This window comes from Heterodontus francisci, chromosome 9 (genome assembly GCF_036365525.1).
Source record: "Heterodontus francisci isolate sHetFra1 chromosome 9, sHetFra1.hap1, whole genome shotgun sequence".
Taxonomy (NCBI): domain Eukaryota; kingdom Metazoa; phylum Chordata; class Chondrichthyes; order Heterodontiformes; family Heterodontidae; genus Heterodontus; species Heterodontus francisci.
In genome coordinates, this window is record NC_090379.1 from 111,986,200 (window position 1) to 112,008,833 (window position 22,634).

Genomic DNA, 22,634 nt, shown 5'->3' on the forward strand with positions numbered 1-22,634 from the left:
ACTGAGAGCCAGTCAGTTTGGGATTTGGGGCCTTATTTAGATATGCAGGGGTGGTACTTTTCCCTGGGAAAAACTGCCCGGTTGCTTATGTGCCTTTAGGTATAGTGTATCCTGTTGATCCACAGAGTGTGTGGAGTGTTTACTAAGAGAGCCCTATTGATTTTGCGAGGAGAATGTAGGTATTATTTATGGCCTTTTCTATTGTGGTTAGCAGCTGGTGCACTGCATGCTTTCAGCTTTCTATGCAGGTGAATTATATGATACACCTGTCCATCCCATCACATCATCAGGAGAATACATCAGCGCCCTGACGGTGTTTGAATAATATTGAGAAGATCCCAGTATCATATCTTAAAATACATCTTGACTGGGCTATGCACTGGCCTTTCGGTCCTTCTATTTCATTATGGAATGCAACTTGGTGTAATAATTTTATTAAAAAGCCAACAGGAAGCAGATTCTTCTATCTTTTGCAGAATGGTTTGAGTGCACTCCTTATGAAGCTGGAATTCCAAAATATGGAGCTTATATTCCCATTCAGCATTTTGGCAGCAAGTTCTTCATGGGATACCTGATAGAGAAACACCCAGAAATTAGATTGAGCTTCTTCGAAGGTACAGTTAACAACTAAATCTGAAGTCCTAAAATAACAGTACATATGTGGGGTAATGGCTGCTTTGGGGAAGTGTGTGTTAAGAAGGAGCATAGGAAAAGAAGTAGGCTATTCAGCCCCTTGAGCCTGTTAAACTGACAGGTCTGTAGTTTCCTATTTTTTCCTTCTTTCCTCAGTAGTGGAGTGACATTTGCTATTTCCAATCCAAAGGCACAGTTCAGGGAACTGCCTGTTCTTTTAATACCCTGGGGTGGAAACCATCCAGATCCGAGAGATTTGTCTATCTTAAGTCCTATTATTTTCTCCATTACCATTTTCTTTCTTTAATTCCAATAAGTTCCTCTTCATGACTTAGTTTGAGGTTCCCTTGTACCGCTAGCATTTTGTCATCTTCCTCTATCGAGAAAACAATGTGAAGTATTAATTTTTTGAGTCTGTCATTTCCTTTTTGTCCATTATGGTATGCAGCAGGTCAAACATGGGCAAGGTAACCTCCTACTGATTGCCACCTACTGCCCTCCCTCAGCTGATGACTCAGTACTCCTCCATGTTGAACACCACTTGGAGGAAGCACTGAGGGTGGCAAGGGCACAAAATGTACTCTGGGTGGGGGACTTCAATGTCCATCACCAAGAGTGGCTCGGTAGCACCACTACTGACCGAGCTGGCCGAGTCCGAAAGGACATAGCTGCTAAACTGGGTCTGCGGCAGGTGGTGGGGGAACCAACACGAGGGAAAAACATACTTGACCTCGTCCTCACCAATCTGCCTGCCGCAGATGCTTCTGTCCATGACAGTATTGGTAGGAGTGACCACCGCACAGTACTTGTGGAGACGAAGTCCCGCCTTCACATTGAGGATACCATCCATCGTGTTGTGTGCCACTATCACCGTGCTAAATGGGATAGATTTCAAACAGATCTAGCAATGCAAAACTGGGCATCCATGAGGCGCTGTGGGCCATCAGCAGCAGCAGAATTGTACACATCCACAATCTGTAACCTCATGGCCCGGCATATCCCCCACTCTACCATTACCGTCAAGCCAGGAGACCAACCCTGGTTCATTGAAGAGTGCAGGTGGGCATGCCAGGAGCAGCACCAAGCATACCTCAAAATGAGGTGACAACCTGGTGAAGCTACAACACAGGACTATCTGCGTGCCAAACTGCATAAGCAGCATGCGATAGACAGAGCTAAGCGATCCCATAACCAACGGATCAGATCTAAGCTCTGCAGTCCTGCCACATCCAGCGTGAATGGTGGTAGACAATTAAACAACTAACTGGAGGAGGTGGCTCCACAAATATCCCCATCCTCAATGATGGGGGAGCCCAGCACATCAGTGCGAAAGATAAGGCTGAAGCATTTGCAACAATCTTCAGCCAGAAGTGCCAAGTTGATGACCCATCTCGGCCTCCTCCTGAAGTCCCCAGCATCACAGATGCCAGACTTCAGCCAATTCGATTCACTCAGCGTGATATCAAGAAATGACAAGGCACTGGATACTGCAAAAGCTATGGGCCCTGACAATATTCCGGCAATAGTACTGAAGACCTGTGCTCCAGAACTTGCCACGCCCCTAGCCAAGCTGTTTCAGAACAGCTACAACACTGGCATCTATCCTGCAATGTGGAAAATTGCCCAGGTATGTCCTGTACACAAAAAGCAGGACAAGTCCAACCCGGCCAATTACCGCCCCATCAGCCTACTCTCAATCATCAATAAAGTGATGGAAGGTGTCATCAACAGTGCCATCAAGCGGCACTTGCTTAGTATTAACCTGCTCAGTGACGCTCAGTTTGGGTTCCGCCAGGGCCACTCAGCTCCTGACCTCATTGCAGCCTTGGTTCAAACATGGACAAAAGAGCTGAACTCGAGAGGTGAGGTGAGAGTGACTTCCCTTGACATCAAGGCAGCATTTGACCGAGTATGGCATCAAGGAGCCCTAGCAAAACTGAGGTCAATGGGAATCAGGGGGAAACCCTCCGCTGGCTGGAGTCATACCTAGTGCAAAGGCAGATGGTTGTGGTTGTTGGAGGTCAATCATCTGAGCTCCAGGACATCACTGCAGGAGTTCCTCAGGGTAGTGTCCTGGGCCCAACCATCTTCAGCTGCTTCATCAATGAGCTTCCTTCAATCATAAGGCCAGTTCACTGATGATTGCACGATGTTCAGCACCATTCGTGACTCCTCGGATACTGAAGCAGTCCGTGTAGAAATGCAGCAAGACCTGGACAATATCCAGGCTTGGGCTGATCAGTGGCAAGTAACATTCGCGCCACACAAGTGCCAGGCAATGACCATCTCCAACAAGAGAGAATCTAACCATCTCCCCTTGACATTCAACGGCATTACCATCGCTGAATCCCCCACTATCAACATCCCAGAGCTTACCATTGACCAGAAACTGAACTGGAGTAGCCATATAAATACCGTGGCTGCAAGAGCAGGTCAGAGGCTAGGAATCCTGAGGCGAGTAACTCACCTCCTGACTCCCCAAAGCCTGTCCACTATCTACAAGGCACCAGTCAGGAGTGTGATGGAATACTCTCCACTTGCCTGGATGGGTGCAGCTCCAACAACACTCAAGAAGTTCGACACCATCCAGGACAAAGCAGCTCGCTTGATTGGCACGCCATCAACAAACATTCACTCCCTCCACCACCGACGCACAGTAGCAGCAGTGTGTACCATCTACAAGATGCACTGCAGCAATGCACCAAAGCTCCTTAGACAGCACCTTCCAAACCCGCGACCTCTACCAACTAAAAGGACAAGGGCAGCAAATACATGGGAACATCACCACATGCAAGTTCCCCTCCAAGTCACACACCATCCTGACTTGGAACTCTATAGCCGTTCCTTCACTGTCGCTGGGTCAAAATCCTGGAACTCCCTTCCTAACAGCACTGTGGGTCTACCTACTCCAAATGGACTGCAGCGGTTCAAGAAGGCAGCTCACCACCACCTTCTCAAGGGCAATTAGGGATGGGCAATAAATGCTGGCATAGCCAGTGATACCCACTTCCCATGAATGAATAAAAAAAAAAATCTGTCATGGGGAATAATGGCTCCTTTGGGGAAGTAATTTGTAATATGCTTTTTATGTGGATTAACGTTGGCTTGATTTGTGTTGAATTAGCTGATCTCAGGCAGGAGTAGGGGTGATAAAATTGGAATTGGTGCCCCGGAGTGATGTTTGGTGTTGGGGTGGGGGCAGCGAGTCAGTCATGGTGGAGTAATATATTCAAGGTTCTTACTCCTAATCAGTATCCAGTGCCCAGACTGAGAATGTGAGGTTCGCTCACATATACAGGCAATCTCAACTTGAAGAATAGCTCCTGGAGGTCTCTCAGTACTGCACCACAGCACCTGCCTGCACACTTAGAGCAGTGGATGGGGAGGTCTGTACCCTCAGTGGAAGGGGGAAGGATTCTGCACTTTTATGAGGTTGGGAGGGGTTCTGCATTCCCTGGGTAGGGGGGAAGCTGCAGCCTTGGTTGGTGGGGAGGGTGGGTATCTTCACCCTTGGGTGGGGTGGACAATCTAAGCAACTGGGGAAAGAAAAAAATGAAAATGATTGTACTCCTTCCTGTGCAGGCCAATGGGGTAGTGCTTTTGCAGCAAACCTGGAGGAGATCCTGAGGGAGACGATCGGCACCTCCAACACCTGGTTGCAGAGTTTACATGACGCTATCAGGGTGACAGGTACCAATTTGTCTCTCTGTCTTATTACAAAAGCCAATAATTGCCAGCCCAGCCCTGCCATTTGTACAGAGTACTGACTGAGATGCAGGAAGTCTTTGAGAGACACAAAGAGGCTGATAAGTCATGAGGCTTATGATTAAATGGGACCCTTTAGTAAGTGTAAAACTCTTATTTTTTTCTCACCCTGGTCATTCCCCCTTGTACGGCCCCCATCTCTCTTCAGCTCCCTTCAGTTGAAGGGGCGCAGACTTGAGCATTTATAATGGACAACTGGTTTGGACATTCATCGCCAGATCTGGCTGGATCACATAAATCACCATCAGGTCCTGCTCTCCTCGGCCAAAACTGCTCACTATTATTCCAGGATCATCCTGTAATGCAAAAATAAACGTTGGCTTATGTTACCCACTACAAACCTTTCTCTGCCCCTCGACCCTCACCTCCAACAACAAGTGCAAGGAGCTCATTAAAATTGAGACCACCCATTCAGTTACGTCTGCCACTTGACCTCCCTTCTCCCTAGCTCACCAAGCCAAACGTTCCCCCTGACCCCCAACCCAGCCCTTGCTCTGAAGTCTTACCTTTCTTTCCTATCTGCCCCCATGCTCTCTCTGAGCTCACCTTGTCTCCGAAACCCACCTGTTACTCCCTTGACCCTATTCCCACTAAACTGCTGACCACCGATCTTCCCAGCCCTCCCCATTTTAGGTGATATTGTTAACAGTTTTCTCTCCTTCATTCACTTTCAGATCTGCTGTCATCACCCACTGTCTCATAAAACGCACCCTTGATTCCTCTGTCCTTGCAAAACCTTTCCTTCAAAGTCCTTGAATGTGTTGTCGCCTCACAAATCCGTGTCCATCTTTCTCCATGTTTGGATATCTGCAGTGGGGTTCCCATCCCTGCCACAGCACTGAAACAGTCCTTATCGGAATCACAAATGACATCCTATGTTACTGTGATAAAGCTAAACTTTCCTTCCTTGTCCTTCTCGACCTGTCTGCAGCCTTTGACACAGATGACCACACCATTCCCCTCTAACGCCTCTCTGCTGTCATCCAGCTGGGTGGGACTGCTCTCACCTGGTTCCATTCTTATCTGTCTAATTATAGCCAGAAAATGGCTTCTCTTCCCACTCCTGCAGGATTATCTCTGGATTTCCCAAGGATCCATCTGTGGTCCCCTCCTATTTCTCATCTACATGCTGCCCCTTGATGACAAAAAACACTACATTAGCTTCCACATGAACTCTAATGACTTCCATATCTACCTCATCACAACCTTTTTCAAACCCTCTACTGTCTCTGTTATGTCACACTGCTTGTCCGATATCCAGTAATGGATAAGCAGAAATTTCCTCCAGTTAAACATTGGGAAGACCAAAGCCATTGTCTTTATTCTCTGCCACAAATTCCATTCCCTAGCCACTGAATCCATCCCTCTCCCTGGCACAATCTGAAACTGAACCAGACCAGTTGCAGCCTTGTCCTTTTTGATTCTGAATTGACATTCCAACCATATATCCACTCCATCACCAAAATCACCTACGTCCATCTCTAATGTCGCTAGTCTCCACCCCTGCCTCAGCCCATCTGCTGCTGAGCCCCTCATCCATGCCTTTGTTACTTCCAGACTTCACTATTTCTATACTCTTCTGACTCGTCTCCCACTTTGCACCTTCTTTAAACTTCAGCTCATCCAGAACTCTGCTGCCTGTATCCTAACTTGCACCAATTCCTGTTCACCCATCGCCACTGTGCTCGCTGAACTACATTGGTTCCTGGTCCGGCAACACTTCGAATTTTAAAATTCTCATCCTTGTTTTCAAATCCTTGCATGGCCTTTCCCATCCCTATCTCTGTGACCTCTCTAGCCCTACAATTGTCCGAGATCGACACACTGCTCCAATTCTGGCCTCTTGCGCATCCCTGATTTTCATCACTCCACCATTGATGGCCATGTCTTCAGCTGCCTAGACCCTAAACTCTGGAATTCCCTCCCTAAACCTCTCTCCCTTTAAGATGCTCCTTAAAACCTACCACTTTGACCAAACTTTTGGTCACCTGCCCTAATATCTCCTTATGTGGCTTGGTGTCAAATTCTGTTCATTATTCCTGTGAAGTAGTTCGGGACATTTTATTATGTTAAAAATGAATGCAACTTGTCGCTCCAACTATCAGTTATAACTTTGTTATTCTGTCTTTCTTTTAAGCACATGTCTATGTTCCTACAGGCTCAGAATGGCTGGGAGTGAGCAGTAGGGCTGTAATTAAGCTGCTAAACTCTGAAACACATCATGTATGGTTTATAAACATCGTTTGAACCCTTCAGTTCAGACATGCAAGCTGTTACTGATTCTGTACTGAGCATAACTTTTAATGACCTGTGCATTATAGCTACATTTCTTGAAGTGATTTGTACTGTTAAGTTTCACACTTACGATAAAGCTGCTCTCTGTCTTCTGATCTGAAGGTGATGTGCTGATATGTTGCTGTTACAGATAAACGTTCACTATCACATCGATCTCACCCTCAAATGCGGACGGTCATTCCAGCCAGCATGTTGGACAGTATAGTAAAGAACTTATTTGTGTCCCGTCTGTCAGGAACAGAGACCTACAACTTCCTACGTGGCCTCTTTCTGCATCGGATGTATGAGCAGAACCACAACTTCATAAATGGGCAAAGTACTTTATCTGTCTGTCTATCTGTCTAGCAAGTTTTGTGCCTGTATGTCTGTAATACTGCAGTATTTTATTAAGTCTTCAGTATTGATGCATGCTAACTGCATGATACAACTAAGCATTTGGAACCCAGCGTTAGCCAATCTGTGATATCATAGATCAGGTCCCCAAAACATGTGTGGTAGCCATTTCTGTGACTGTTACTTTTACATTGGCTTTCTATTTTCAAGTTACCTTTGGTGCTCATCCCTACTTAGCAGAGGAGAGAGAAATAGAAGTGGAGGACGACAGAGAGAAACAAGTGAAGGAGGAGAGAACCAGGGGTTTACATACATAAATCTTTGAAGATGGAAGGGCAAGTTAAGAAGCCCGTTTTAAAAAGGCATATGGGATCCTTGGCTTTATATACAGAGGAATAGAGTACAAAAAGCAAATCAGTTATGTTAAACTTTTTAAAAATACTGTTTAGACTTGAGTATTATGACCAATTCTGGGTACTACACTTCAGGAACATTGTCGAGGCCTTAGAGAGGATGCAGAGGAGATTTACCAGAATGACACCGGAGATGAAAGACTTCAGTTACATGGAGAGACTAGAGAAGTTGGGGTTAGTTCTCCTTAGAGCAAAGAAGGTCAAGATGACATTTGATAAAGGTGTTCAAAATTAGGAAGAGTGTTATTAGAGTAAATAAGGAAAAATTCTTTCCAGTGTCAGTAGGGTCAGTACACAGAGGACACAGCTTTACAATAATTTGCAAAAGAACCAGAGAGGAGATGAAGAGTTTTCTTTACATATTAAGTTGTCGTAACCTGGAATGCACTGCCTGAAGGGGTGGTGAAAGCAGATTCAATCGTAAATTTCAAAAGGAAAGTGGAAAAATATGTCACTATTCCCTTAAATGAAGCTCTTTGTTTAGGAGAAGAAGTCTGGAATCTGCAACAAATTAAGTAACCTTTTGCATAATCCTGTACATTTTGGTACATCTGCTTCCAGTATCCCACCTGTTTTAAGTGCTTCATAAGCAGTCCAAGTTCCCATGTGACCTCTGCAAGATTCATCATGAGCTTGCTGTAACATCGTCCCCTTTATGGAAAAGAAACTACCCACTGGATTATTCTGCATTTTTTATATGGATTAGTAATTCTTTTCCATGTTCAAATTTTGTTTCTTAATAAACATAGTTTGCATTGGACAGCAAATCGTAGGATGAAATTTCATTTCCTTCAGGATATTTTGCATAGCAATAACGTTTTCCTATCGCCTCACCTTTTTTTCTACATCTTAATTAGGTTGAAACTATGATTAGTCTCTCTCCTTGAACATAGATTCTGTAGACAACCTTTTCACCATCTGCAGATTTCCTCTTAACTTTGGTAAGAGTTTTCCTAGTGTAAGCACCTACCTGTTGTCAAGTATTGTGCTTTTGAAAGCACAATGACTTGGTATAAAAAAAGACTTGCATTTTTATATCACCTTCCACCATCTCAGGATGTCCCTAGGCGTTTTACAGCTAATGAAGTACTTTTGACGTAGAGTCACTGTTGTAATATGGACGACACAATACTGATGCTAATATTCACACCACACAAATGCCAGGCAATGACAACCTCCAACAAGAGAATCTAACCATCTCCTCTTGACATTCAATGACATTACCATTGCTGAATCCCCTACTCTCAGCATCTTGGGAGTTACCATTGACCATAAACTTAACTGGAACAGCCACATAAATACTGTGGCAACAAGAGCAGGTCAGAGATTGGGAATTCTGTGGCGAGTAACCCAACTCCTGACTCCCCAAAATCTGTCCACCATCTGCAAGGCACTAGCCAGGAGTGTGGAATAGTCCCCACTTGCCTGGATGTGCAGCTCCAACAACACTCAGGACGTTCGGCATCATCCAGGACAAAACATACCACTTGATCAGCACCCCATCCACCACCTTAAACATTCACTCCCTCCACCACTGACGCACAGTGTGTATCATCTACAAGATGCAGTGCAGCAACTCGTCAAGCCTCCTTCGACAGCACCTTCCAAAACCCACGACCTCTTCCACCTAGAAGGATAAGGACAGCAGACACTGCCAGCTGCAAGTTCCCCTCCAAACCACACACCATCCTAACTTGGAAATTTATTCCCATTCCTTCGCAGTCGCTGGATCAAAATCCTGGAACTCTCTCCCTATAGGCACTGTGGGTGTACCTGCACCAGATGGATTGCAGCGGTTCAAGAAGGCAGCTCATCACCACCTTCTCAAGGGCAATTAGGGATGGGCAGCAAATGCTGGCCTAGCCTGTGACGCCCACATCCTATAAAAGGAATAATTTAAAACAATTATGTAAACTGTCTCAAGAAAGAATGTTTTATCTTTCTCTGGATAGGCAAGGCATAAGTTGCTATTAAGCTTGTCTTTCAGCTCATTCGCAACATCTTTGTGTACAGGTTCCCAAGCTCAGGCTTCCATTTCCCTTAACAATTTAATTTAGGATTGGGTGATTTCTGCTTTGTTCTGAATAAATTAATGGGAGTAGTTACAAACTTCCAGAAAACTATGTAATTCTTTGCTATTGGTTGGACTTCTGATGGGTTAACCTGATTCAGCTGTGGACAAAATCCATCAGGCCCCACTTCATATCCTGTATCATTTACCTTCTGTTGACACCTTTGTCCCTTAGTTAATGACAATCTAGCTCCAGCAGTTTTCTGGCTCAGAAAGAACAATTTTAATTTTGTTTAAATTATCTGGATATGAGTCACTTTATTAATATGTCGTCTACACGAAGTTTCATCTCTGTTCTGTAAGAAAATAGCAAAGTCATAGAGAGATACAGCACCAAAACAGGCCCTTCGGCCCAACGAGTCCATGCTGACCATCAACCACCCATTTATAATCCTACATTAATCCCATTTCCCTCTCACATCCCCACCTACCCTGGATTCTCCACTGGGGAATTTAAGTATCCAGAGGGCATCCATTTGATTTGTACTGTCCCTTATTCAAAAGAAAAGTGTTGGTCTTTTGGACTTTTTAAAAATGTGCCAGATAAGTTGAATTACATTCTCCAGTATTTCTGTCCATCAGTTTATTTAATATTTAGTCATAGAGTCGTACAGTATAGAAACAGGCCCTTCGGCCCACCGCGTTCATGCTGACCATAATGCCTAATCTATACTAATCCCACCTGCCTGCATTAATTCCATATCCCTCTATGCCTTGCTCATTCAAGTACCTGTCCGGATGCCTCTTAAATGTTGCTACTGTTCCTGCCTCCACCACCTCCTCAGGCAGCTCATTCCAGATACCCACTATTCTTTGTGTGAAAAATTTACCCCTTTGATCCCCTTTAAACCTCCTCCCTCTCACCTTAAATCTATGCCCTCTAGTTTTGGTCAACCCTACCATGTATTTCTTGGACCAATTGAAAGAATGTTAAGGGTATTCTGTATTGTTGCACAAACATAATTTTTTTTTGTTAGGATCTGTGGGTATTCTGGTCACATGTAAATTGGTTTCACCACAGTCGTATGACAAAAAGATCCTTAAACTCCCAAAACATCTCTTAATTGTTCCCTTTTGGAATTTGATTCCAAAGCATCAGCAGCTTCAATTTGTTATTGTGCCATTTGGACAAATTCTGGAGAATCTTTCTGTTCCCTTTTCAACCTTTTTCAAATTCCTTTTGAAAAATCTTCTGCAACTGAATTTACAATATTGTAGACTTTGGTTCCACTGTTTGACTGGTCTGTCTTTCCTATTCTTTCAAACAGAAGTAAGCAATTGGGTTTAATCGCAATTGGCAAGCCTGAGTTGCATCATAAGGAAAAATGATTGAATTATTATTAAATCTTTAGGGCTAGTTTGCACTCCATCAAGTTCACCCCCTCTAGTTAAGCTTTCTGGCAATTTCCTTATAATAATTACAGCTAGTTCTACATTATGATATGCCAATTTCAGTGTCTTCCTCCGCTTTGGGTTAGTATTTTGAATCAGCAAATTTGTGAATCTTTTCCTAGCATCTAAACAAGGGGTTCCATGAATTTCTAAACCAGTATCAATAAACTGTGTACTGGGTTCAAAGAGTGCCGCTGAATCAGGCATCTCCTGACTTTCATTAATTGTATGCATTTTCACAGTACGGTATTGATCACTATGTGAAGAACAGTATCCTAAATTTGCCTTTTATTTGTGTTCTCAGGGTTTATTTTGAAGTTATTTTCCTAATCTAGCATGTCCGTTCCATTAATTATATTATACCTCTAAGATCGACTCTAGTCTCCTCCTTTCAAGGCTGAAAAGCATAGTCTTTCATCATAACTCAGACCTCTAACCTCATGACTCTTCGCTGCACTGCTTGCTGTGCTTGGTCTCCCTTGTATCTCAGTGACCGAAACTGGATAGTGTTCAAGCTGTAGTCTGATCAGGGCACTACACAATTTGAGCATGGCTTCCTCTATAGCTAAGCATTGTATTGGTTTACTTGATGGCTGCTTGTTGGACACCCTTGAGAGGCTGAATAATTGAACTTCCTTGTATCTTTGAGCAACAGACTTTTCAACATAAGCAGGATGGCTTTGAAGTGTCATGAGAAGAAAGCATAACTTGTCTTCTGCTTTTAAGTGTTTATGTGCTTATGCAAGGAAATACGTGACAGTAATGACATCAGCCATGGATGATTAACTTATAACTTTGGTGGCATAGGTAGAGGGATCCATTAACTATAGTATAGAAAGATAACAGTTAATAAAGCAAGAGGTTGAGAACAACTGAGTCAGAAAGTCCTGTTACATAAAGTAGCTTTGGAGTAAACAGCTACAACTGTTTACAAGAATAGAAGGATTGAGAATAGATACGTAATGAGGTCTTAACTGTGACATGTAGCTTTGATGTAGAGAAAATATCATGTATAAAGGTATGTGGTTTTCAATAATTCTTCAGAGGACTCGAAAGATAGAACTTGAAGCCGAAAAGTACTTCCTTGATCCAGGTTCAGCTGATTGCCAATCCTACACCTGTCCTATAAACTATACTATCAAGTGTCCTGTGCTTACAGGAAATGTGTTTTGATCTATAGAAACAATGTGGTTGATTGCTAACCCTGCTCTATAGCAATGTCTGCAGTGGTTGGACATGCATCAGATCTACAGAACCTCCTCTCCGTCACCATCGTCTTTAGCTTTTTCTACATGGTTCACGAAGTACTTAACGTTGGCCACTTTTCTTACCATGTGCAGTACTTTTCATTTGCCCATATTCAATTTCATTCCCTATTATTCCACCTAATTATGTATTTTATCCAATTTATTGTAAATTTGTCAAGCTCAGTCCTCAGTTTGGTAATATCTACAGATTTGACCATCCTTCATTGACTTTCTGAGTCCAAATTATTAATGTGAATTAGAAACCATTGCGGTTCCAACAATTAGCCCTGGAATCTCATTCAGCAACCCCCGCCCCACTTTGACATTTGCAGGACTGTGGGGAAAGAGGAGGCGAGTGGGATGGGTTGGTTAGCTCTTCAAAGAGCCAGCACAGACACAATGGGCTGAATGGCCTCCTATGTTGCATGGTTATAACCAGTGCCCATTGTTTTTGACCCTTTAACGAATTTCTACCCACTCCCAAGATTTGCGCCAGTGCTTTGTGATTAACAGATATCCTTTAATGTGCAGCTTTCTCAACTGCCTTCTCCAAGACTAGGTACAGTGACAGGAGGGAGTTTTCCCAGGGACTTTGGAGAGGGGTGGCGGTGGGGGGGGGGGGGGGGAAATTGCGTAAAAGGGGGTCATGCCGTGTGTTTACAGCTCTTCCCGCTTCTCCCGGTGGCGGCTTCTGTGGGTTGACGGCAACCTGCCCGGCAGCGTGGCATCCAATTGAGGTTGATAGTTAGGCAATTAGCTGCAATTTTCCAAGGACAGTGCTATTTTTCCAGTGTCGCATGGTTCCCATGATGTGTCAGCACCTCGGTAACTCAGAGGAGGCGAGTGCACAGCAGGATGTCGGAGCAGCATGAAAGTTCAATCAATTCCAACCATTAACGACACAAAATGTCAAGTCTGAGGTCTTCTACAGGCAGAGGCTTTCCATTGCATGATTATAGTACTGGGGTGATGTATTGGCTTCCATCAGCCTTATCGCGCCTCCAGTTTTCACCCTCCCTCTCCTGCTGCATTCACCTCAACAACAATTTCACTGCAGACACAGTGAAGACTGTTGACCACCCTTGCCATGGCACGTGCTCAATCGATCTGCTGCCTTCTCAACCCACTGCTGTCCCTAATTGAACAGCAATCCCCAGGTGGCATGTTCATTGGTCGCCTTCCAGAAAGTTGACCCGGAAGGTGCACTGCTTTCGTGGCCGGGTTACGGACCCAGAAATGGTCCCGACAGCCAAAAATATTCTATGTTGGGAAAATTCAGCCCAGAGTTTCCCTTAGTTGATTTGGGGTGTGATTTCCTTCAAAAAGAAGTCAAGGAGGTTGCTCATACAGACTCTTCCCTTTCTAAATCAATTTAACCTGCTCTTTATTTGGTTACCATGCAGGTAATCCTCAATACTCAATACTACTAATAAATAATAGTTACTCATGATATTGAAGCAAGACTAATGGGTTTGTAGATGTCTGCATTTGTTTGTCCTCATGTGAAAATAGATACCATGTTAGTCTATATTCAATTTGCTGGGATGCTCAATGTTCATGGACTGACTCATACTGACCATGAATGCCTAACAAATGCTCTCCCGTGCCTGCCTTAATGCTCAGCGTGGCTCTTGGTCGCACTCTCAAATCGGAGTCAGAAGATTATGGGTTTGAGTTTCATTTTGAGTCTTGAGTACATAATCTAGGCTAGCACTTCAGTGTATTGCTGAGTGAGTGCTGTCTTTCGAATGAGACACTTAAATGAGACCCTCTCTATCTGTCTAGATGAACATAAAATATAAGAACATAAAAAATAGGAGTTGTTGTAAGCCATTCGTTCCTTTGTGTATGCTCTGTCATTCATTAAGATTATGACTGATCTTCAACCTCGATTCCACCTCCTGCACTATCCCCATATCCCTTAATTCCCTTGTATCGAAAAATCTATAAATTTCTGTTTTGAATATACTAAACAACTGAGCGCCATATGAGAATTACAAAGTTCCACAACCCTTTGAAGAAATTTCTCCTCATTGCAGACCTGAATGGCCAATCCCTTATTCTGAGACTGTGACCCCTGGTTTTAGATACCCCAGCCAAGGGAAATATTCTCCCAGCATCTGTCACGCCCCTTTATTATTTTATGCTTCAGCTGCGACTTATTTGGCAGCACTCTCGCCATTGAATCATGTAGTTCCGGGTTCAAGTCCCACTCCAGGACTTGAGCAGAAAAATCAAGGCTCGTGCTCCAGTGCAGTAATGAGAGAATTCTGCAGTGTTGGAGGTGTCGTTTTTCAGATGAGACATTTAAACCGAGGTCCCGACTGTCCTCTCAGGTAGATGTAAAAGATCCTGTAGCATTATTTCGAAGAAAAGCAGCGGAATTATCCTTGGTGTCCTGGCCACTCTTCATCCCTCAATCAAAATCACAAAAACAGATGATCTGGTCATTATCACATTGCTATTTATGGGAGCTTGCTGTGCACAAATTGGCTGCTGTGTTTCCTACATTGCAACAGTGACTACACTTCAAAAGTACTTCATTGGCTGTAAAGCACTTTGAGATGTCCGGTGGTTATGAAAGGCACTGTATAAATGCAAGTCTTTTTTTCAATGAGGCCATGTCTCATTCTTCAATGTTACAGGGAATATAGGCTCATGGATTAATTAATGACCTCATAGTAAAGGAGCCTCTAGGCAACAGTGATCATAACATGACGGAATTTCACATTCAGTTTGACGGTGAGGAGTGTGTATCTAAGACTCGTGTCTTAAACCTAAATAAAGGCAATTACAAGGGTATGAAGACAGAGTTGGCTAAAGTGAACTGGGAAAATAGATTAAAAGGTAGGACAGTAGAGAAGCACTGGCAGACATTTAAGGAGATATTTAATAACTCTCAGCAAAGATATGTTACATTGAGAAAGAAAGACTGGGAAGGATGCACTATCCGTGACTAACTAAGGCAATTAAGGATAGTATCAAATTGAAAGAGAAAATGTACAATGCAGTGAAGATTCGTGGTAGGTCAAAAGATTGGACAGATTTTAGAAACCAGCAAAGAATGACTAAGAAAAGGAGGGAGAAACTAGAGTATGAGAGAAAGCTACCTTGAAATATAAAAACAGATAGGAGTTTCTACAAGTATTTAAAAAGGAAAAGAGTAACTAAAGTGAGTGTTGGTTCCTTAGAGAGAGAGACTGGGGAATTAAGAATGGGAATATTAACGATTTGGACATAAATGTAGGGGAAGTGATCAAGAATTGGACATGTGGTTGATAACGAGGGGGACTGTAGACTGCAAGAAGATATCAATGGACTGGTCAGGTGAGCAGAAAAGTGGCAAATGGAATTTAACCCAGAAAAGTGTGAGGTGATGCATTTGGGGAGGTCAAACAGGGCAAAGGAATATAAAATAAAGGGATATTGAGAGGTGTAGAGGAAGTGAGGGACCTTGGAGTGTATATCCACAGATCCATGAAGGTAGCAGGACAGGTCGATAAGGTGATTAAGAAGGCATTTGGAATCTTGAAGTCCTTTCCTTTATTGGCTGAGGCATAGAATGTAAGAGCAGGGAGGTTATTCTGGAACTATATAAAATATTAGATAGGTCACAACATGAGTACTGTTTGCAGTTCTGGTCACCTCATTACAGAAAGGATGTAATTGCACTAGAGAGGGTACAGAGGAGATTTACGAGGATGTTGCTAGGACTGGAAAAATGCAGAAATTGGAAGATTGGAAAGGTTAGGGTTGTTTTCCTTGGAACAAAGGAGGCTGAGGAGAGATGTAAAAAAATTGTGAGGGGCCTAGATAGAGTGGATGGGAAGGGCCTATTTACCTTAGCAGAGGGATCAGTGACTAGGGGGCATAGATTTAGTGATTGATAGAAGGATTAGAGGGAAGATGAGGAAAACATTTTTCACCCAGAGGGTGGTGGGGATCTGGAACTCACTGCCTGAAAGGGTGGTAGAGGCAGGAACCCTCAACTCATTTAAAAGGTGCCTGGATGTGCACCTGAAGTGTTGTAACCTGTAGGGCTACGAACCAAATGCTGGAAAGTGGGATTAGGCTGGGTGGCTTGCTTTTGGGTCGGAGCAGACATGATGGGCCAAGTGGCCTCTTTCTGTGCATAAATTTTCTATTCTGTGAAACAAGGAAATGGCGGAAGCATTGAACAGATATTTTGTGTCTGTCTTCACTGTCGAAGAGAAAAAAAATCCCAAGAATACTTGAAAATCAAGCGATAAAAGGAAAGGAGGAACTTGGAACAATCTCAAATACGTGGGAAAAAGTACTGGTACTTTTATTAGAACTAAAGGCTGACGAGTCCTCTGGACTTGATGGCTTGCATCATAGGGTCGTAAAAGAAGTGGCTGCAGCGATTGTTAATGCATTGGTTGTGATTTTCCAAAATTCCCTAGATTCTGGAAAGGTCCCAGTGGATTGGAAAATCGCAAATGTAACTCTATTCAAGAAAGGAGGAAGACAGAAAGCAGGAAACTGTAGGCCAGTTAGCCTAACATCTGTCATGGGGAAAATGCTAGAATCCATTATTTAGAAGGTAATAGCAGGACATTTGGAAAGTTATAATACAGTCAGGCAGAGCCAACACGCTTCTGTGAAAGGATGATCATGTTTGACTAATTTATTAGAGTTCTTTGAGGAAATAACAAGCAAGGTGGATAAAAGGAAACCTGCAGATGTGATGTGCTTGGATTTCCAAAGGGTATTCGATAAGGTGACACATCAAAGGTTACAACACAAAGTAAGAATTCATGGTGTAGGGGCTAACATATTAGCATGGATGGAGGATTGGTTAGCTACCAGGAAACAGAGTAGGGATAAATGGATCATTTTCGGATTGGCAAGCCATTACTAGTAGAATGCCGCAGGGATCAGTGCTGGGCCTCAACTAGTTACAATCTATATCAATCTCTTGGATGAAGGCACCGAATGTATGGTAGCTAAATTGGCTGATGACACAAAGATAGGGAGGAAAGTAAGCTGTCAAGAGGACATAAAGAGTCTACAACGGGATTTAGATAGGTTGTGAGTGGGCAAAAATTTGGCATTTGCAGCAAAATGTGGGAAAAGCTGAACTGGTGCACTTAGGCAGGAAGAATAGAGAAGCACTATTATTTAAATAGACAGAGACTGCAGAACTCTACAGTACAGTGAGAGCTGGCTGTCCTGATACATGAATCACCAAAAGTTACTATGCAGGTACAGCGAGTGATTAGGAAGGCAAATGACCTGTTGGCATTTATTGCAAGGGGAATCGAGTATAAAAGTAGGGAATTGTTGCTACAGTTGTACAGGGCCTTAGTTAGACTGCATCTGGAGTACTGTGTACAGTTTTGGTCTCCTTACTTAAGAAAGGATATAATTGCATTAGAAGCAGTTCAGAGAAGTTCATTCGACTGATTCCTGAGAGGAAGGGGTTATCTTATGAAAAAAGGTTGAACAGGTTGGGCCTATACCTGTTGGAGTTCAGAAGAATGAGAAGTGACTTGACAGATGGCTGCTGAGAGGATGTTTCCCCTCGTATGGGAGTCTGGAACTAGGGGACACAGTTAAAAATGGGGGGTCACCCATTTAAGACAGAAATTAAGAGAATTTCTTTTCTCTGAGGGTTTTTAGTCTGTGGAATTCTCTTACCCCAGTGAGCAGTGGAAGCTGGGTCATTGTATATGTTCAAGGCTGAATTAGATAGATTTTTGATCAACAAGGGAGTCAAATGTTATGGGGGCAGACAGGAAAGTGGAATTGAAGTTATGATCAGATCAGCCATGCTTTTATCAAATGGCGGAGCAGGCTCAAGGGGCTGGATGGCCTACTCCTGCTCCTAATTCTTGTGTTCTTGTGCTGCTCAATCTCTCCTCATAAGACAATCCCCTCATCTCAGCAACCAGCTAGTGAACCTTTCTTGTACCCTTTATCAAAGAGCAAGGAGTTCTCCCAGCATTCCGGCCAACATCCAGGGGAAGCTGGCTAAGTACGTGAGAGAGAAAGGAGTGGGATATGTTGATGGGTTTTGATGAAGTAGATAGAGTGGACAGTGGCTCTTGTGGAGCATTAGTACCAGCAGAGACCAAATGGCCTGTTTCTGTGCTGCAAATTCGATGTAACATTCATCTCTCAACCAGAAGGGTTTAACTCGTTTTTTATGTACTTTTTCAAAAGAAACTTTATGCCTTTACAGCATTTTGGGGCATTCTGAAAGTGTAAAATATGCTGTTTTAGGCAGTCTTAAGATTTTCATCTCATTTACATCAAAGCTTCTTAAAATTCCTCTAATTACAACCACATTGGGTTCTTGGGAATAATTGGAGGAAGTAATCATGTATTATGTTTACTATCTTGTGTTCTTCCTGTTTCAAGCCAATTTGCATCTTCTATGGTTCTCATTTCTTACTGTATAACACTGAAAGACATTTTTACTGTTAGGTTGTGTTTGCAGCTGTGATTTTTCACATTCCTCAGTTACCCTTCAGCCATGTTTCTGAATGTTCTTACATTTATCCAGTAAGCCACTTCACCTGTCTCCTTGCAGGATTCGTGAAGTTCATTCCATTTTTTAACTTTGCTTCTGATTAACTTACTGATCCATTTAGGTTCTTGATTATTTAGCTTGTGTCTGCCGATATCATGTATGTAGTTATCCTGCATGTTCAGCATTATGTCTTTACAGAAGGTCTAACTTCACCTCGACTGAAGTGTTGAACAATCCCCTTCACATCACTTCAATTCAGCTGTTCCGTCACACGCTTGGAAGTTAGCCTTTTTGAAATTATACGCACAGCTTCTGGTTCTTCTTTTTCGATGCATCAAGTTTTGTCATGTTGATATTACTTTTATGACTGAAGTAAACAATTTATTCTTTTTAATTTATGCTTTCTAAAAAATTTTTTTAGCTGCACATCTGGACTCCGCCCCAAACCATCTGACTCCAATGGATAATCAGCTGATGTTGGTTGATGCTGGATTCTCAATTAATTCAGCATTTCCTCTTGCGCTGCGGTCACAGAGACAGATCGATATCATGCTGTCTTTTAGTTTTAGTCGGGGATCCCCGTTCAAGGTGAGGAGAGGAATCTATGCAAAGTGCCTTAATGACATGGTTATGTGACCTTTCAATCCACATCCCGTCTTGTTGGTTGTATTTCTCCCTCGGGAGCAGAATGTACACAGTTTATGTACAATGGAACTTCAAAGTAGTTGTTCCCTCAGTTGAAAAATAAATCTAAAATATAGATACAAAGGAGGAGATGGAAGTTTGATGCATGTCATGCCTTATTTCCATGTTATACTATGTGTGCTGGCCTAGTAGTTATGGTAGTGGACGAGCAACTCAGAGGTCATGAGGTCAAATCTTACTGGAGCAAATCATGAAATTAAATGCATTTTAAATTCTGGTAATTTGTGGCTGGCACCAGAAAATAACAGTGAAAGTTGCCAGAGTGTCATAAAAACCCATCTGGTTGATTACTGCCATTCAGCTAAGGGAACCTGCTACCCTGACTTGGTCTGACTCCAGCTCCACACTATATGGGTAATTCTGAATGCCCTCAGGGCAAAAAGGGATGAGCAGTAAATATTGCAATGCTTCGGTTAGCCACATCCCAAAACAATTTTTTTTTAAATATAGTCGGGAAGGCACTACTGACACCAGACCATCGTTCTTTATTTTCCTCTGTGTACCATAGGGAAGATCCTGGAAATCCATACATATCAGACAAATGTCCTCATTATCCAAGACATGGCAGTAATTTTTGGTGTAGTCTTGAGGATTTCTCTAATGACCACTGCCCCCCATTTGGGCATCCTTTAATTTATTTCACATGTTCCATCCATACCAATATTTAAGCACATTCCCATGTAGCCTGTTTCCGCAACAGACTTATCCAAAGTCCAAATTCTGAGAATAAGTAAAAACATATTGACTTAAAATGTCCTTGGTTCTATCCCAGGAGAAGAATAAAGGCAAGTGCAGTTCTGAATAGTCATATTCAGCTAACAGTCAAGCCCTTGGAAAGGTATGGTTGCCGATCAATAATCAATACTTAGATTATTGTCCTTGTTGAGAGCAATAATATTATATTGTGATTAGAAGCCTAAGCTTTTCTTATATTGTCTATTGATACATGAAAGGATGCAACAGAACTAGTGAATCAGGAGTCAACAAGGGTTACATTGTGTGTAGAAAGTCAGAAAACCCTGTAATTGCATAGAATGAACATCTTCCATGTTTCAGTGCCATTTTCACTCTAACTCGTGGGGGGAGGGGGAAATCAATCAGCTGAAAACTTTCAATCCACAAACAGGACTGTCCCGGCAGACCCATTGTGTCAGCCTGCTCCTGCCCCACTGAACATATTTCTTTCTATCTTGACTCTATCTTTTCTCTGCTGGTCCAGTCTCTTCCCACCTACATCCGTGACTCCTCTGACGCCCTACGTCATTTTGACAATTTCCACTTTCCTGGTCCCAACTGCCTCCTCTTCACTATGGACGTCCAATCGCTCTACACCTCCATCCCCCAACAGGATGGTTTGAGGGCTCTCTGCTTCTTCCTGGAACAGAGGCCCAACCAGTCCCCATCCACCACCACCCTCCTCCGCCTGGCTGAACTTGTTCGCACATTGAACAACTTCTCCTTCAACTCCACGCACTTCCTTCAAGTAAAAGGTGTCGCTATGGGTACCCGCATGGGCCCTAGTTATGCCTGTCTTTTTGTGGGATATGTCGAGCATTCTTTGTACCAGTCCTACTCAGGCCCCCTCCCTGAACTCTTTTTCCGGTACATTGATGACTGTATCGGTGCCGTTTCCTGCTCCCGCCCCGAACTGGAAAACTTTATCAACTTTGCTTCCAATTTCCACCCTTCTCTCACCTTTACATGGTTCATCTCTGACACTTCCCTTCCCTTCCTCGACTTCTCTGTCTCCATCTCTGGGGATAGGTTGTCTACTAATATCCATTATACGCCCACCGACTCCCACAGCTACCTCGACTACACTTCTTCACACCCTACCTCCTGTAAGGACTCCATTCCATTCTCCCAGTTTCTCCGCCTCCGACGCATCTGCTCTGATGATGCTACCTTCCATGACGGTGCTTCTGATATGACCTCCTTTTCCCTCAACCGGGGATTTCCCCCCACTGTGGTTGACAGGGCCCTCAACCGTGTCCGGCCCATTTCCCGCACCTCTACCCTCATCCCTTTCCCTCCCAGAACTGTGACAGGGTTCCCCTTGTCCTCATTTTCCACCCCATCAGCCTCCGTGTCCAAAGGATCATCCTCCGCCATTTCTGCCACCTCCAGCGTGATGCCACTACCAGTCGCATCTTCCCCTCCCTTCCCGTCAGCATTCCGAAGGGATCGTTCCCTCCGCGACACCCTGGTCCACTCCTCCATTACCCCCACCACCTCGTCCCCATCCCATGGCACCTTCCCCTGCAATCGCAGGACGTGTAATACCTGCCCATTTACCTCCTCTCTCCTCACTATCCCAGGCCCCAAACACTCCTTTCAGGTGAAGCAGCGATTTTCTTGTACTTCTTTCAATGTAGTATACTGTATTCGCTGCTCACAGTGTGGTCTCCTCTACATTGGGGAGACCAAGCGCAGAGTGGGTGACTGCTTTGCGGAACATCTCCGCTCAGTCCGCAAGCAGGACCCTGAGCTTCCAGTTGCTTGCCATTTCAACACTCCCCCCTGCTCTCATGCTCACATCTCTGTCCTGGGATTGCTGCAGTGTTCCAGTGAACATCAACGCAAGCTCGAGGAACAGCATCTCATCTACCGATTAGGCACACTACAGCCTGCCGGACTGAACAGTGAGTTCAATAATTTCAGAGCATGACAGCCTTTTTACTTTCATTTTTAGTTTTTTTTTTTATTTTTTACAATTTTTTTTGTTGCATTTATTTCATTTCATCTTAGTTTGTTCAGTTTGCTTACCCACTGTTTTTTTTCTTGTTTGCACTTGCTGCTGTTCAATATTCAGTCCGTTAACACCTAATCTGTACTAATGCTTTGTCTTTCAACACACCATTAACATATTGTTTGCCTTTGCTCCATGACCTTTTGGTCAGCTATGTGGCCTTGTCCAATTCTCCTTTGTTATCTCTTGCCCCACCCCCACCTCACTTGCTTATAACCTGTGACTTTTCTAATATTTGTTAGTTCCGAAGAAGGGTCACTGACCCGAAACGTTAACTCTGCTTCTCTTTCCACAGATGCTGCCAGACCTGCTGAGTGGTTCCAGCATTTCTTCTTTTTATTTCAGCTGAAAACTTAGTTGTCTCCCTGTCTACGGGTTAAACATGTTAATAGACATGTACTGCCCAGTAACCAATATATTAATAACTTTGCACAGGATAGTTTGAAAGCCATAAGGTACATTTTTCAATTACGTCCCGAAGTTGAGTAGACAGACATTACCAGGTAATTAGTTTTTAAACTTTATGTTCTCCTCC

The 22,634-nt window shown here is 43.5% G+C and overlaps 1 protein-coding gene across 4 annotated transcripts in view; it reads left to right on the forward strand.

Moving 5' to 3' along the window:
- Positions 1-22,634, forward strand: part of LOC137373979 (cytosolic phospholipase A2 zeta-like) — a 181,554-nt gene that overhangs the window by 157,138 nt on the left and 1,782 nt on the right. For 2 of the 4 annotated variants that reach the window (XM_068039687.1, XM_068039689.1), the window contains exons 16-19: positions 477-614; positions 4,216-4,323; positions 6,824-7,009; positions 19,067-19,233. In XM_068039687.1, the coding sequence (XP_067895788.1) occupies positions 477-614; positions 4,216-4,323; positions 6,824-7,009; positions 19,067-19,233 (599 nt within the window). Of the gene's footprint in view, positions 1-476; positions 615-4,215; positions 4,324-6,823; positions 7,010-19,066; positions 19,234-22,394; positions 22,555-22,634 lie in introns of all 4 variants that reach the window. The other 2 variants (XR_010975748.1, XM_068039688.1) reach the window with 2 other exon arrangements.